Source organism: Heliangelus exortis, chromosome 2 (assembly GCF_036169615.1).
Source record: "Heliangelus exortis chromosome 2, bHelExo1.hap1, whole genome shotgun sequence".
Taxonomy (NCBI): Eukaryota; Metazoa; Chordata; class Aves; order Apodiformes; family Trochilidae; genus Heliangelus; species Heliangelus exortis.
Genome location: NC_092423.1, coordinates 11,601,059 through 11,616,876, shown reverse-complemented (window position 1 = coordinate 11,616,876; position 15,818 = coordinate 11,601,059). Strand labels below are relative to the sequence as shown.

The 15,818-nt window shown below is 43.8% G+C and overlaps 1 protein-coding gene across 1 annotated transcript in view; it reads left to right on the top strand.

Moving 5' to 3' along the window:
* ADARB2 (adenosine deaminase RNA specific B2 (inactive)) overlaps nucleotides 1-15,818 on the top strand; it is a 312,866-nt gene that overhangs the window by 267,616 nt on the left and 29,432 nt on the right. Inside the window, exon 6 of the mRNA XM_071734788.1 lies at nucleotides 3,349-3,500. Coding sequence (XP_071590889.1) covers nucleotides 3,349-3,500 — 152 coding nt within the window. The remainder of the gene's footprint in view (nucleotides 1-3,348; nucleotides 3,501-15,818) is intronic.

Below are 15,818 nucleotides of genomic sequence, written 5' to 3'. Positions count from 1 at the left end.
CCAGAAAAAGAATGAAAGCATGGTTCTTGCTTTAAAGGCCTTAAGTGTTCCATCCCTCCCTATGAATGAGGCAAGTTTGTTCTGTGGAAAATATTCCCTGTTTACACAAATCTTCCTTCCACCAAGGCTGCCTGCTTAAACAGATCTCTGCAGGTGGATTTCAGACTTCAGGAATTTCCAGCACAAGACTGTCCTTGAAAGGGAACCATTTCTCCAGGAGTTACAAATGCTGCCCTTGACCTCAGTGAGAGCAAAACACATACTGGTCTGGATGTAGCATGAAGATTGCAAAGAGCAGGGACAAGAAGGCTGGAAAAAGCAAGGACTAGAATGGAGAATTAATGCCCAAGAGGGATGGGTGGAAATATAACTCTTCTTTTTTAAAGCTAAATAAAAACTAATAGCCTGTTCTTAAAATTAACCAGTACCATAGCAATCTTGCTGCTGTAGTGGCTCTTCAGGTGCTGGAGGGATTCTTTTACCAGAAGCTAAGTTCTTCTAGCAAGTCAGATTCTTAGTTTATACATGAAAAGAAAGGATTAGTCTTCATCCAGTCGAGGTCAGTTTCTTCCAGGAAACCAGTTGCTTATTTTGCATCCAATATTTCTTAATTTTTTCCTACTAGCCTCCTAGTGGACATAGCTCCTTCCCTTTTAAGCCTGCTGTTAGCTGCTCTAGGATGCAGTGCTATAGCAAGAAATTTCCCTTATGTACATTTAAAAGCTAAAAACAGCTCATCTGCTTCTCTTTTTGAGGGTAAGGACTTGTTCCAGTGAAATGCTTTGCATATCTTGAACCATAAGTAGGTGTTTAAATCTTCTTGAAGCCAGCTCAAAACATATGCATGTGTGATGCTAAATAATGAACTTAAGCACCAGATTAGAATTTAGCACATACTTAAATGCTCCTCTTGAATCAACCTCAAATCCTAACTTCCCCATTGGAATTCAAACAGGCAAATGTTTAGGGATGAATTCTGCTCTTTTACCCACTGTCACCATGGGTAAATGACATTTCAATGCCACCCCCTGAATGAGTGCCATTTGTGGGCTTAGTGTGGGCTTCTCCCTCCACTGCTTAGTTCAGGTGTATACAGCTGTTCAGCAGCATTGCAAAGAACTGCTATTGCAAACTGATTTGCCCCCTCACAGCTCTTAATGACTATCCCAGAGGGAAGGCAGAAGGGTACTGCTGCTAGAGAAGTGCACCCTCATGCTCCACCTGGACTGTTTTCATAAGCTCCTTGGCTTGCTTTGAGCTTCAATATTCCCCATGCATCCCATGAAGAACACTGCTGGCTAAATCACACCAGACGGTGTTGCATCTCAAACTCTTTTATAACAATACACTCAGAGTTTCATTATCAGACCTTCTCAGTCCTTGTGCAGGGTTGAATCTTATGTTTGAGCTCAGCTCCCAGAAAACCATCCCAAAGGCAGGTCAGGATCATATGTGATAAGGAGGATCTCAGCCTGCTGGAGAAAGAGCTGAACTGCCTTGCCCTCCAGCCCTGCCATCTATTTTTAAAGCAGCTGTCCATTACCCAACCCATCAGCCACACTGGCCACTGGTACTCAGGGAGAAAGAAGAGAGCAAGGTTAATCAGTGAAAAACAATAACAAGTAAAAAGAGGATCAGTTCTGATTACTGTGAACTCCTGAAACCTAGTCCAAAGAAGGAATGATGCAATCTTACATAGCAACTGTTTCTAAGTACTGCAAGCTGCCCCCCACTCTGGTGAGGTTTAACGTGATAATAGCAGGCATTTAAACTGCACAGATTTGTATTCTCACAGATGATTTTGCAGTGAATGATTTAAAATTATTGGTCTCTAGTCCAAGCAGCAGGACATGCAGGTATTTTATGATTTCAGAGGCTTGAATTGGTGATAATGTAATTAGTGCAGTTGGGAAATTCCATCACAGCCAGCAGAAAATGAAGGAGCTGCACGTGGCAGCCCCATCTGGGCAGCTGCTGTGGCTCCTTGCCCCTGACAGGTGAGCTAAGGTGCCTGTAAATTCCTCCTGACAGCAAACGCATCCCAGCATCAAAAAATGACAAAACACCCAAACCATGGAAGAGTGACAGCCAAACAGCTTCAATAGCACAGAGGCTGCACTAGGAGAAAACAGGCAGTGGCAGCTTGGAATAAAGCCAAGGACTTCCTCTGAGGCTGTGCAGCAAGCACCCCTCTTCACACTGATGGGAGGCAGAGAAACCAGCAGAAATTGCCTTGCTTAATGGGCTGTCCTATGGTGAATTAAATGGGTAGGAATCTGGCTTATTAAGAGCCTCCCAGGAAAATCATTACCTGCAAGTGTTGTTCTGTTCACAGATATTCCTGCAAAAAGACCCTTGAGTTTTTGAGGGAAGGACCAGGGCATCAGAGGGAAAGGAGTCACCTTTTCACCTTCAAAGTTACAATCACAACCATCACCCTAATATATGCATTAGAAACAGCTGTCTGTCAGAGAAATCACCCACATCTTCCCCAGTGTAAATCATCTGAGGAACCACACAGCACGTAGCCTTAATGCAAGCTGTTGCTGCAAACTGCAGGACTGGGAGGGTTTGGCCCCCCGGGCAGCTGTTGCTGATGGAATATATGCACTGTGTCCCCATCTAGCTGCTGAAGCACTGCGAAGATGAAAGCTTCATCTTAATAAGTATCTTTTTCAACTCAGCTGAGAAAAGCCTGCACAAGTTTTGTCCTCACTTTTCAGGATGGTGTCTGATTTCCAGGGATGCCAAGTGACCAAGATATTGCTGACTTAGATGGAGCACTTTTAGGTGGCTGTGGTTGAATGGGGAAGAAAAGCAACACCTGGGGAACAGGGAGAATTGCCAAGTGAGGTAAAATCTGGGCGCTCCATTAGAGGCCCTGTTCAGTGGAGCACATAAACACACATCTGAGTTGATCTCCGTTGCAGTGATGTTAATGGGATTTAAACACATACCAAAGCACTGTGATGAACAGAGCTGATTTGTTCACAGGAGAGCCTAAAAGAATGTTCCCTTTTTTCATGCACCAGACCCTCTTTAAAATCAATGTGTTTACGCATCTACGCATGTGAGGAGGGAGACTTTCTCTTCAAAAATCCATGTGTTTTACCATTAGGATATACTCTAGGTAAGCAAGCCAAAAGCACTTCAGCAGCTTTGACCCTCTTCACACGTTTCTTCACTTGCAGAAGCTTATTGTTTTTCTCTTGTTGTCACTGGGCAAAATATATGATGCCAGGTGCTAATAAAACCAAGCAAACAGAGGGAGAAGAACAGAGAGAGAGGGCAGAAATGTTTCTGATTTGGCATGTAACAAATGACCTGGAACCTCTTTTGTGATCATAGCAAACGGCGAGAAGACTGGGAGCGATCAATCTTCGTGCGATTAAAAGAGGGAGGCTACAGGCTGAGGGAGAACATCCTGTTCCATCTGTACGTCAGCACCTCGCCCTGCGGAGACGCGCGCCTCAACTCCCCCTACGAGATCACAACCGACTGTAAGAAGAAAGAAAAATATCTTCCCTCTCCTTTCTTTTTCTTTTCCCCTCTGCATGTTTTTTGTTCTTTTTCCTTTTTTTTTTTTTTTTTTTTTTTTTTAATTTTTATTTAAGATCAGTCCTCTTTCTTTCTTTGCTTGCAGAAAAGGGGTTTCACCCAAAAGCAGAAACACCGTGGGCTGAGCGGTGCGTGCGTGGCTCTAGGACTGGTGCTTGATCCTGCGTACTGGAGAAAGGTGTTCAGGGAAAATCAGATCTGGTCAGGGCCATAGGAGACTGCTCAGTGTGCCCAAGGGTCATGGCTTGTGCTAGGGAATGCAGAGAAGGAAGTGCAAGACTAGCAGTAAACAAATGCTTTGGGAAGGGTCCTCACAAATGAAGATATATTTGGAGCCACAGCCATGGGCTGTAACCAAAGGACAAGGTCTCCAGCTGAGGATCCATGGACTCTTCTCAAGGTTTAGGCAGTACCTGTGGGCTGAAGGGCTGCATTTACACCAAAGCTGAGCTGTCCAGGCCACAGTGGCTGGAATCTGAGGTAGAGGGCTAATATGATATGAGAGCCCATCTGTATTGTCACTTGAAGGACAGACTCTGTCCAAATGCCACCTGTCCTTGCAGCAAACAATGTCAGAAACCTTCTGGAAAGGATCCTTTCTAGGCCATCCTGCCTACATCAGAACACCCACATGACCACCCATGGTGGGTGGACTAGATGACATCCACCACACCCACCTTAGAGTCCCTGCGCCCATTTCTATGGCATTTAGAAACATGGTTTTCCAGGGATTTCTTCTTAAGAGGATCCAGCAGGTAAGGTAAACAATCAGGTCTTGAGCCAGTGTAGATGCCACTGAGAAACCTTCAGAGCTTGTTGTGCGTGATGAGACACCCTATGTCTACCATATGACCCAATACTCTCATGTGCCCCCCCAAAACATACACATCTTTGTCCTTGCTTCATCATGGCAGAGGCATATACTGCACCAGCTTTGCCTCTGCCTAGCCACAGGGAATGTCCCCAACAAGAGACAGGGGACTGGAGAGCTCTGTGGCTTGTTATGACATGTGTCTGTCACTCCAAGAACCAATGCACGATGTGCAAAGTGTGCTCTTATCTCTGCCCCTGGGTATTGCTTCTCATAGATGCATTTTACAGTACTGTAATACCCACAGTGCTGGCTGCTAAATGTACTCATAATAAGAAATAGTCCTTGCCCTGACTACCTTGAATGTGAAGCAGTCAAGACAGAAGAATGGATAGAGGAGGAAGCATAGACACAGGAATGTAAAATTAATCATCCAAGGTCACACAATGACCTGACTTCCTCACAGGCAAATCCATCAAACAGCAGTTTCACTCTTGGTTCTTATTGGAACAAGTTATTTATTAACATTAAGGTATTATTCTCCCCAGACTGGAATCTTTTTTGTCATATGTGAAACAGCAGCTTGCTGGGGCGAGAAAGCAGAATACACCTATTCAGAAAGGAAATACACTCCCTTACCTGACATGATTTCTGCTGTCAGCAGGGTTTATAAAATGAAGAAAAGCAAGTAAATGTTTAAAAAGCAAACAGAAAATTGACATGTTCCTAATGAGATAACAAAAAGAGGAGACTTAGCATCATCTGAAAAAAAAAATTTAAAAATATAGAAGGAAGCACTTATGAATATCAAAACCGAATAGTGATTTTTGGCCTCCCACTGCATGTGTATATCAAGAGATATCTAAAAAGGCTTTTTAGTAGGTTAAAGATGCTCATGTGGTCCAGAAGGCAGCTTTTCCATATAGTTATTTTTAAAATGTGGTCCATTCTTGAGAAAACTGAAAGCTGTCCAGGATGAATTCTGCTCTTTCATGCATGAGGAACTGGGTGCTTTGGGCAGCTGATGGCCAGTGCTGTCTGTTGATCTACAGCTGAACTCAGCCCTGGACCTGAACCTTACTTGGCTCGTAGATTGTTTAAAAAAACCACATAAATCTGTGAGATAATGAGGGAATGCTTCTTTAGATAACAGTACAACAGAAAGCTGTGTTTCGACATATATAATAATGCAACACCTAGCACAACTGTAGGTAGTCACAAAAATACTTTTCAGGTTGGTTATTACAATATTTATTGTCCCAATGCAGAAGCTGAGGCAGAAAGGGCTGTGTAGTCCACCCAAGGTCACTCTTTGTCCTGTTCTTTTAAAATAATTTTGCACTGTACAAAAAGCTATGTTGCCAAAAGCTCTCCTTCAGTGAGATAAGCATTTCCTTTTAGCGCACATTATCTCAGAGACATCTGAGAAGATAAGTATTTTATAATGTTTATCATTCAGATCTTCACCATTTTTACTTTCTTTTTTTACTAAAGAAATAACCTTTCTTTCATCCCGTAATGACAAGAAACTCCAGATGAATGCTGTTTCATTTCTTAAACAACAAAGAAGCCTCTCCTAGAGCCAGCACAAGCCATCAAACGGTACTGATTATTCTCTAAAGATGCATTAACATTTAAAAACGGTGTCTCACCATGTGGTTCTGGCTTTGCGAAGGAATATGATAAGCCTTTATCAATATAGGGAGTGAGTAAAATCCATTTCTCAAATCTCCTTCCAAAAATTTCCTATTATCCACCGTGCCTTCCCAGCACCCTCAGGGAGGCCTCACATTTCCTTCTTATGAGCTTTGTTCTGGTAAGGGAGGGGATAAAGTAGCATGCACTTGAAACCCAGTGTACATTTTCCTAGACAGTGCAGGGTACCAAGTTACTGGTGTGTGTAAAACTCCAACCTTACTATGGCTCATGGGAACAGCTGCAATGCAGAGGAGAGGTCCAGGGAGCCTTCACCCATGTCAGGTTCATGCAGGAAAGTAAGAGGTTAGGGACAAAAATTAAAATCTGTCTTTGCTCTGCCATTATGCCCTTCTTGGATCAGAGGTGAGCTGACTTGCTTGTTGATGCATCCTTAGGCATCTCTAAAAGAGAGACAAAATCCAGCTGGGACCAGGCTGCTCTGTGCATGGGGGGGGTTTCTAGCTCTCTTTTAGGGTCTATGGGTCAGGAGGCTGGAAGAGCTTATGGGGGGAATTCAAGTACAATTGAAGCTTTAGAGGAGGCAAGTACAATCCAAGAGAGTAGAGGAGGAGGCTGAAGGGAGAGATGCAGGAGTGGGTGGCAGCAAGAGGAGGGTCAGTGGTGTTTCAGAGATAAGAGGCTGGGAAGTGCCAGAGGAGTTTCAGATAGCTGTGAGATTTTTTATGGATTTGTCCTAGCTCATTCTCTCCAGCCAGTCTCCTCCTCAAGACTCTTTCTTCATTTTTCAAGGTCACCCACAAGACTGTAGCACATCTAGATGGTGAAGAGGCAGCATGTTCCCAGTGTCCTCACTACTCCTTCACACACTTAGTTTCAGCCCCTGATTCAATTCAGTGCTGTAGGTCAGCAACCTGGGAGCATCTCCCTTTTTTTACACTAGTCCAAGGTATGCCTGGATTGCTGACCTCTCCTGAAGGCAGTACCAAATTAATGTGGGTTTTCTGGATGTTTCAAGGGAGCTGATGCTCTGCTCTGGTGAGACCCCACCTGAATTACTGCTTCCAGTTCTCGAGTCCTCAGCACAGGAAAGATACTGGTCTTATTGGAGTGGATCCAGAGGGACATAAAAATTATGAGAGAGATGCAGCATCTCACCTCTGAGGAAAGACTGGGAGAGCTGGGGTTGTTCAGTCTGGAGAAGAGAAGGCTCCAGTAAGAGCTTATTGTGGCCTTTCAATATTTAAAGGGGGTTTATAAGAAAGATGGGGACAAACATTTGGAGACAGAAGAAGGGGTGATGGTTTTAAACTAAAAGAGGGTAGATTTATATAAGGAAGACGTATTTTACAATGAAGGTGGTGAAACACTGGGACAGATTCCTGAGAGATGGGGTACATGCTCCATCCCTGGAAACATTCAGGGTCAGGTTGGACTGGGCTCTGAGCAGCCTGGTCTAGTTGATGATGTTCCTGTTCACTGCAAGGGGGTTGGACTAGATGACCTTTAAAGGCCCCTTCCAAGCCAATCCACTCTATGATTCTGTTTTCCATTACACATTCCGTAGTTCAGGAGGTGGAGCTGCATCCATGGGGACATCTAGCCCTGTAATATTTGTTGCATATTTTATACTTTCTCCTGAATCTAGGGCAAACCACAGAATAATCAATCCCTTGATTTGCTAAAGTGCCTTCCTAGTTAATTTAGGGCTTCTTGAGTCATTGGCTTTTTTTTCCAAGAGCCTCTTGAAAAGCAAAATGAATTGCTTTAAAAAAATGAGCTAGTAAATCCTCCACTTCCCCCCTCCTTCTCTGGCAGGATTTTACCTCATCGTCCATCTTTCTTGTAGAGGTGCACTCTCTCTTTTTTTTACTACATGGACTGCCAAAGAGACAAAAAAAATCTGTCCCAGGGCTTGTCTCTGTTCTTCTCCCCTGGGCTGCTTTTCTATCTCTTGCTAACATGCTGTATTGCCTTGTACCATTGACTCCTTGATAGCCCAGCTCCTGTTTATCCCACACTCCCTTTAGGTCTGAAACACACCATTGCATCTGCTCCACATGGGGTCTTCCTCCTGCTTGTCTATTAACCTACAGCTGTGCTGAAGCTCTCATGCACACACATTTGACAGAGCTCTCATCTAAACAGGATCCACTTGCAACCAAGTGAGCTGGATCATTGCCTTGGTAGGTGAAGTGATAGGGAGAAGATGTGCATTTTCAGAGAAGCTGGGGAACAAAAGTGTACCCAGAAAGACAAGTTTGCTCTCTCCTTCAAGTGTACTTTCACTCTGCAAACCTGTGCTTTCTCTGCTTGTGACTCTGGCTGCTGGATTTTCACCCCAATCTTAGGTAACATGTTCTGTTACCCCCCAGATCTGAGGCCTCCATGAAAGGTTGCCCTTCTCACACCACTAAATGTTCAGATGCTTACACCATCTGTGTTCTGATGGGCCTGACCCAGATTGCAACAGTACATGATCTCAGAATAGAAAGACTCCTAGAAGTCATATCCTGAGCAGATAGGGAGTGGCTAGAGAGGGTCAGATTCAAAAAGAAGCCATCTAAGGAGACTGTCTATCTCCTAGAGATGGACAAAATGATCTGTGACTGTCAGGAGACTCTTAACCCCAAAGCTCTACATTCAGGGTCCTGCAGGGATGAGGATCCAATTACAGTGAGGATGCTTATGGCACTAGCTGGGCTAATATCCCCCAAAAAAACACCGGGCTTAGTGAATTTAATGGGTCTGCAAAAAGAAGAAACCTGTAACTTCCATCTGCCAATCCCATGTTTTGTTTAAATGGACAAATTCTGTTCTTGTGGGTAGATGATGAGGAAAAGCATTTCAAGAACCACCTAAAATCAGTGTAATCTGAAAATGAATTTGATATCTGTAACTACAAGAAAATGCAGATCCTAACAAATTAGTATACTGCCCTTTTTACAAAAGTGGAGGGTAACCATTGATTATCTCTTGGGCTTAGACACCTGAAGAAGAACATAGGCCTGTTGGAACAACTCCACAGGAGGGCCACAGAGATGATTCAGGGAGCTGGGATTGTTTATCCTGAGGAAGAGAAGACTGGGGGCAATTCACAACTGCCTTCCAATGCCTGAAGAGGACCTACAGGAAGGCTGGAGGGGGACTTTTCACAAGAATGTCCAGTAATAGAATAAGGGAAATGGTTTTAAACTGAAGGAGAGTAGGTTTAGACTAGATCTTATAAAAAAGGATGGTGACACTCCAGAACAGTTTGTCCAGGGAAGCTGTAGATGCCTCCTCCCTGAGGTGTTCAAGGCCAGGTCAGATGTGGCTTTGAGCAGCCCTGTCTAGTTGAGAGGCATCCCTGGCCATGGCAGGGAGGTTGGAGTAGATGATCTCTAAGGTCCATTCCAACCTAAGCCATTCTGTGAATCTATGATTCTATGACACCATTTTCCATTTCTCTTGTACAAGTGCTTCCAGGTATCATATCACTCCATCACAGCTACTGGCCTGCTGCAGCTTGAGAGACCATATTGGAGATTTGTAGCTACTCGGTGCAGCTGAGTAGCTAGGTTGTGTAGTTGATTTTATGCTGATGAATGACCCATCTGTGGAACAGGGATGAAGGTGCATTATTTTCCTATTTTTCATATGACTGAGCAGAACAATACCCTGGGGGACCTCAGAACAAAATTATCATAGAGAACCATACTCAGAAGTAACACAAAAGAAAAAAATGCATGCGGCACCATAGGCTGCAACACTGAACAATGCCTCTGGGGAAATAATCCTAGCAGTGGATGAATTATTGTGATCAGCCTGGATTGCTTTGTCATGGAAAGGATGCTGCAGAATTTGCAGACACAGCATAAGGTTGTTGGATTACTTCAGGGGCTAGGGAACTGGTTATTAAAGAAGGTGAGAAGATATTGTCCTTTTGCTTCATTGAGACTGGACTCAAAAGGGAGGGATTCAAAAGTTTTGGGTCTGGAGTGTGAGCACAGAACCGTTTTTCTGTCTCTTCTGAGATCAGGCCCTGTTGAGGCAATGTCCCCTTCCTGTGAGTACCTCAAAGTCTCAACTAACCCAGGTTTACACAGAGGAAATGCAAAGACTTTCTACAGTTAGCTAAAAGCTGGTCTGTCAAGGAGTTTAAGTCCCTGCTCAGGTCTGTTAGTAATCACCAGTTTTGCAAATAATTGACCTGTTTCCTATCTCAAACCTCCCAGGCTACTGGAATGCTGTTGCAGAGTGCAGCTGCTTTCCCTGAAGTTAACTTGGTAGGGAAGGCAGGGTCACAGCACTGTCTCCTCCCTCTGGTTCATGCCCTCCATCATTTTCACACATTACCTGGGAGCAGAGGTGAAGTGTGCCCTTGATCAGGATGGACAAAGATGTCAGCAGAGCACATGACAGGTGTAGTATTCTCTGTCCCCCCCACACACTGCAGGTCTGAGCAGTGGCCTGATTTAACTCCAGGCTTCCCAGGTGTGGACATGGTGCTGTGTGTAACCAGTTCAGAGATTTTTTCCTAACACCCAATGTAAAGCCCATTCTGGGGTTGTGAGGGACCTGTCTTCTTTTGGGGAAGGTGAGCAAAGGGATTTCAGGAAAAGGATGTGTCTGAGAAGGACAAGAGGACTGCAGTGAGGATAGGAAAGTTTGGGTGGGAAGTGGTCTGTGATACTCAGCTTTGATGGGCGAGTGGGTGAGATGAAACAAAAGACCTGTTAGGAGTGGGGGAATGCTGAAAAGCTTTGGGATGAGTGGTGCCCCTCTTCTTCTTCCAATGCACATCACCCACGCAGAACCTGCAGGAACTGGTTTGCACCATCTCCAGCACTGCAAGAAGCTTTTCCTCCCCCAGCATCTCCTACTCACTCTGGGCTCATCCAGGCCTGCAGGGAAGGGAGGGGATGTAGGAAAGACACATGTGAGAGGCAACAAGTAGAGATGGGGGCTGCCCAAAGCCATTGCTGTGAACCCTGCAGCCCTTCTGGTGCCACCTGAGGGAAAAGCTGTAGATGATGCTGAATCTCCATGCTCAGATAGACCCATTGCTCAGACAAAGCAGCAGTGCCAGAGGGTATGCAAATACATGGTCTGTGTGGGCTACTGGAAATCCCATTGCTTTGGGAATCCAAAAGAGAAGTCTGATGCCCTACACAGACTTTCATGCTCAACCTTTTGCCTGTCCCCAGGGTCAGCTCTAGCCCCTAAAACTGACAAGAAACCAGTGTCCTGATGAAAGTACTCATAGTTTTATTGCTGCCATTATTGTGCACCCCAGAATGTATTTCCAAAAGAGGCTGTTGTTTTGCTACATTGGAAGTCCTAAAGCTTTCAGAGCCAGTTAATCAACCTGTGAAAGCTTGCTATTTCTTCATATTTGATTATTAATCTCCACCAGGCTGGGTAGATTTTTAGTGGAGTTTTGCTAAAGCTGACTTGTGTATAACCACTTCATGGGCAACTCTCAGGTCTCAAAGTACTGACTGGGTGTAAAGAAATCAAAACTTCCCAGGATTTTATTCTTTTAATAAAATAATAGTGTGAAACTGGGATCACATCTTGTATTTTTCATATCTCCTGGTCAGCAGCACACTAACAAAGGGTAGAAAACACCCTATTTCATTTCATTCCATTCCATGGTAAATTGAGGATGAGGTTTTTCATTAAAGGCCACTTAGACTCTAAGAAAAACTTGAACCTATGTCTCACAAGTCCTGGATTAGGGCTTCAGTGATTTCACTATCAGCTAAGCTAGACAGCTGCCTTTCTTTAGTCTCTGTTATAAAACATTGTCAGAACTGATACATCATGAGAAAACTCTTTGCCTTTGATTGCATTGAAAATGTCTCAATTCCTTTTCCTTGTGATATTCTTGGCTGCTTTTGCTTACTTGGCTTTTGTTGTTTCAGAGCGAGTTTTAAAGTAGAAAATAAGATTTTTAGAAGGGTGTGTTAGCACAGTGTGTGTCTATCTGGGCAAAGAGAAAGAATATGCTGGAAAATATGGGTTGCTTAAAGCCAGCATTGGCCACAGCTTTGATAAGCTTTCATGTAAAGCAAAATGTGTTAGGATTCAGGAAAACAAGTTGCCACAGCTATAATCAGATCCTAATGTTACAGAATGCTGGAGTCGCCCAAGGGAATTGCACTGTATTTATTGATTCTGCTTTGTTATGGGTTTTGCCGCTTTGTAAAACACTGCATTTGGACAGAATGTTCAGATGTGATAAAAAGGCAACATTAATCAGCAAAAGGCCATGGCTGAGAAGCTTTCAGAATAGTAGTAGAAAATTTCAGCGTCATCTATTTGTCCCCAAATTTGTCCAGCCCAAGAAATAATGAAGTCTGAGGTTCTCCAAGGTCCTCTGCTGGAGGGATAAAGAGACCAAATGCTCCAGGACACAGCTGCCCTGGTTCCACCCCCAGCATTCAGTACCCTGCTAGAGATATGCACCTGATTAGGGCGTATATTTTCAGTGGAATAGATCAAAACATAGTTGGAAAAAAATGCCTGTGGGCAAAACCTACACCCACTGGGATCTAATTTGGTCTAATTTGCCCTTCCACTCAGTGGAAGTCACAGGTAAAGCTCATAAACTGAGTTTTATAAAGCTTGTCAGGCAACTACAGGTCAGCTTAAGATCTCTGTGAGACTTTTGAAAGTCCTCTGACTCCTGTAGAGTTTCTTGGAGTCTTATGAAGAGAGAAATCTGGAGGAAGAGTGACAAACATTTTCATCCTATCCATGACTTTGCTGGTATTTCTCTAGCTAGCCTTGAGCAACTCACCTCACTCTGGTCATTTCTATTTCCATACCTATAAAATGGCCATAAAAGGTACTCAGCTATCACAACTTTGAGGAAGGGTAATTAATGCTGGGAGTAGGCTATTAAAATGAAAAGCAGTATATATTCTAAGCACTATTATATCATTATTCCAAATAATTTAGTAATTACAATACACAGGTTTTTAAGGCCAATTGGGACCAATTCCTGACAATCTTAATTGGATTTCTCCAGCCAGAGATCATAGGGGAGTACTTCCATATACAGCTCCAAAATCTGAAGTTGAACTAGGGTATATCTGGTGATAGAACAGAACCACAGGCTCTCTGGTCTTATCCCAACCACAGAGGGGCTGAATATCTGTCAATATTATTGACAAATTTCTGTTGTTTATATTTCACAGAGTTCATTTTCTGTTTTCATGTTGTTCTGACTTCTTTCACATTTCACTTAAATCACACTTGAAGATTTCAGTTTCCAAACAACAAAAAAAATCCCCAAGCCACATACTGAACAGCACGTTTTGTTTATAAAAGACAGAAAGTTATGGTTAAGAAGTTATTTCTTTTATGTTTGTGTAAACTTTTAGGCTAAAAGATGGCAGGGGAGAGAGTTGTCACCAAATGGGCAATTCCGGTGATGTTGACAATTTTTCACACAAAGTGCGTTTAAAAGATAAAGCCTAGCTTTAAAATAAACATTTTTTCATTAAAAAAAAAAATAGGAAGAAGACACAATGATGTCTAGCTGAGGACATAGGTGAACAGCTGGTCCCCACTGGCCTCTGACTGATGGGGCATCTCTGTCTCTGCACTCAGCCTCCAGCCAGTGCCCTGCCTTTGTTCCTCTGCTGACCCAGGCATCAGCACCACTCCCACTGTCAAAGATGAGATGATCATTGCTGGAGACAAGCAGGTGTGTCTGTGGCTAGTGACAAGACTCATGAAGGCTTCGGAGGCAGAAGTTTTTCTCTGTGACAAGGTTTGCAGTGCCAGCACAGCCCTTTGCCAGGTCTCCAGACTTCACTCTGTGGGTACAGCTGCACTTGCAAAGCAACAACATTGCACACCTGATTTTAGATGAGGGGAGCAATTAGTAATTAAAAGTAATAATCTTGAGGTGTTTGAGATTTACTTTCCTTGATTGCCACATACATGGAATCTTAATTCCACTTTTAAATCTCATACTTCTGGCTTCTGCACCTCTCCTACAGAGCAGGCTGGAGGCTGAACTCTGGGTTTGTAGGTGGCATCAAGGACCTCCTCGTGCCTGATCCCAGTGCTGCTCATTTCTCTTTGCCTGTAACAGTTAACTATAACTCTCAGATGAAACAGTGCATAACTTTATTGCCAACAAATTTTAAAGAGAATTTGAACTAGCTACTCATATTTTGAGCACAGGCTTTCATCAAAGACAGACATTAGCAAAAAATGGTTTTTAGGGTACGTATTTTGATCTATTTATCAAAGAATTTTTTTTTTTTTGTCCCAAGGGATTAATGCTTGTTGAGAGACATAGGCTTACTTAGAAGTTAGCCCAATAGCAAAATCACAGAATCACAGAACAGTCATGGTTGGAAAAGGACATTTAAGACCACCGAAACCAACCATACACACACAAAAAAACCCACCAAAAAACAGCCCCAAAGAATACAAACATGGCACACACTCCACAAAATAATATGAAAAAAAAAATTAAAAAAATTTAAAAAAAAAATCTCAGCCACTAGAGCATGCCCTGAAGTGCCACATCTACACATTTCTTAAATACCTCCAGGAATGATGACTTCACCACCTCCCTGGGCAGGCTGTTCCAGTGCCTGATCACTCCTTCAGTAAAGAAATTATTCCTGATACCTAATCTAAGCCTCCCCTGGTGCAGCTTCAGACCATTTGTTCTGGTCCTGTCATTATTCACTTGGGAGAACACCCAACACCCACTCCCTACAACCTCCTTTCAGGTAGTTGTAGAGGGCAATGTGGTCTCCCCTTAGTCTCTTCTTCTCCTAAAGAGAACTAAACATGCCCAGATCCCTCAGCTGCTGCTTGTAAGACTTGTTCTCTGGGCCTCTCACCAGTTTGGTAACTCTCCTCTGGACATGTTCCAGCACCTCAATGTCCTTCTAGTAGTGAGGGGCCCAGAACTGAACACACCATTCAAGATGAGGTTTCACCAGTGCTGAGTACAGGGGCACGATCACTTCCCTAATCCTGCTGGCAAGGCTATTCCTGATACAAGCCAGGATGCTGTTGGCCTTCTTGGCCACCTGGGCACACTACTGCTCATGTCTATCCACCAGGACCCCCGGGTCCTTTTCTGCTGGGCAGCTTTCCAGCCAGTCTTCCACAAGCCTCTAGAGTTGCCTGGGGTTGCTGTGACTGAAATGCAGAACCTGGCACTTGGCCTTATTGAACCTCATACAATTGGCCTTGGCCCATCAATCCAGCTTGTCCAGGTCCCTCTGTAGAGCTTTCCTACCCTCAAGCAGATAAACCAACCACCCAATTTGGTGTTGTCTGCAAATTTACTGAGGGGACACTCAATCTTCTTGTCAAGATCATTGATAAAGATATTGAACAAGACTGGCCCCAAAAGTGAGCCCTGAGGGGCACTACTCGTGACTGGCCACCAACTAGATTTAACCCCATTAATCATAACTCTCTGCTCACAGCCATCCAGCCAATTTTATACCCAGTGAAGAGTACACTTGTCTATGCCATGGTTCACCAGCTTCTCCAGGAGAATACTGGAGAATACTCTGGAAGAGAATGTCAAAGGTCTTCTCAAAATCCAGGTAGACAATGTTCACAGCCTTCCCCTCATCCAGAAGGCTGGTCACATGGTCACAGAAAGATCAGGTTGATGATTTAATCAAGTCATCCCTTTCATAAAACCATTCTGACTGCTCTTATGCCTTGGCTGCCTTGTCGCGAGAGCTCACTCCAGGTGATTCGCTCATGTGGCACTCAGTGCCATGGACTGGTAACCATGCAGTAGTGGGTCAAGGGT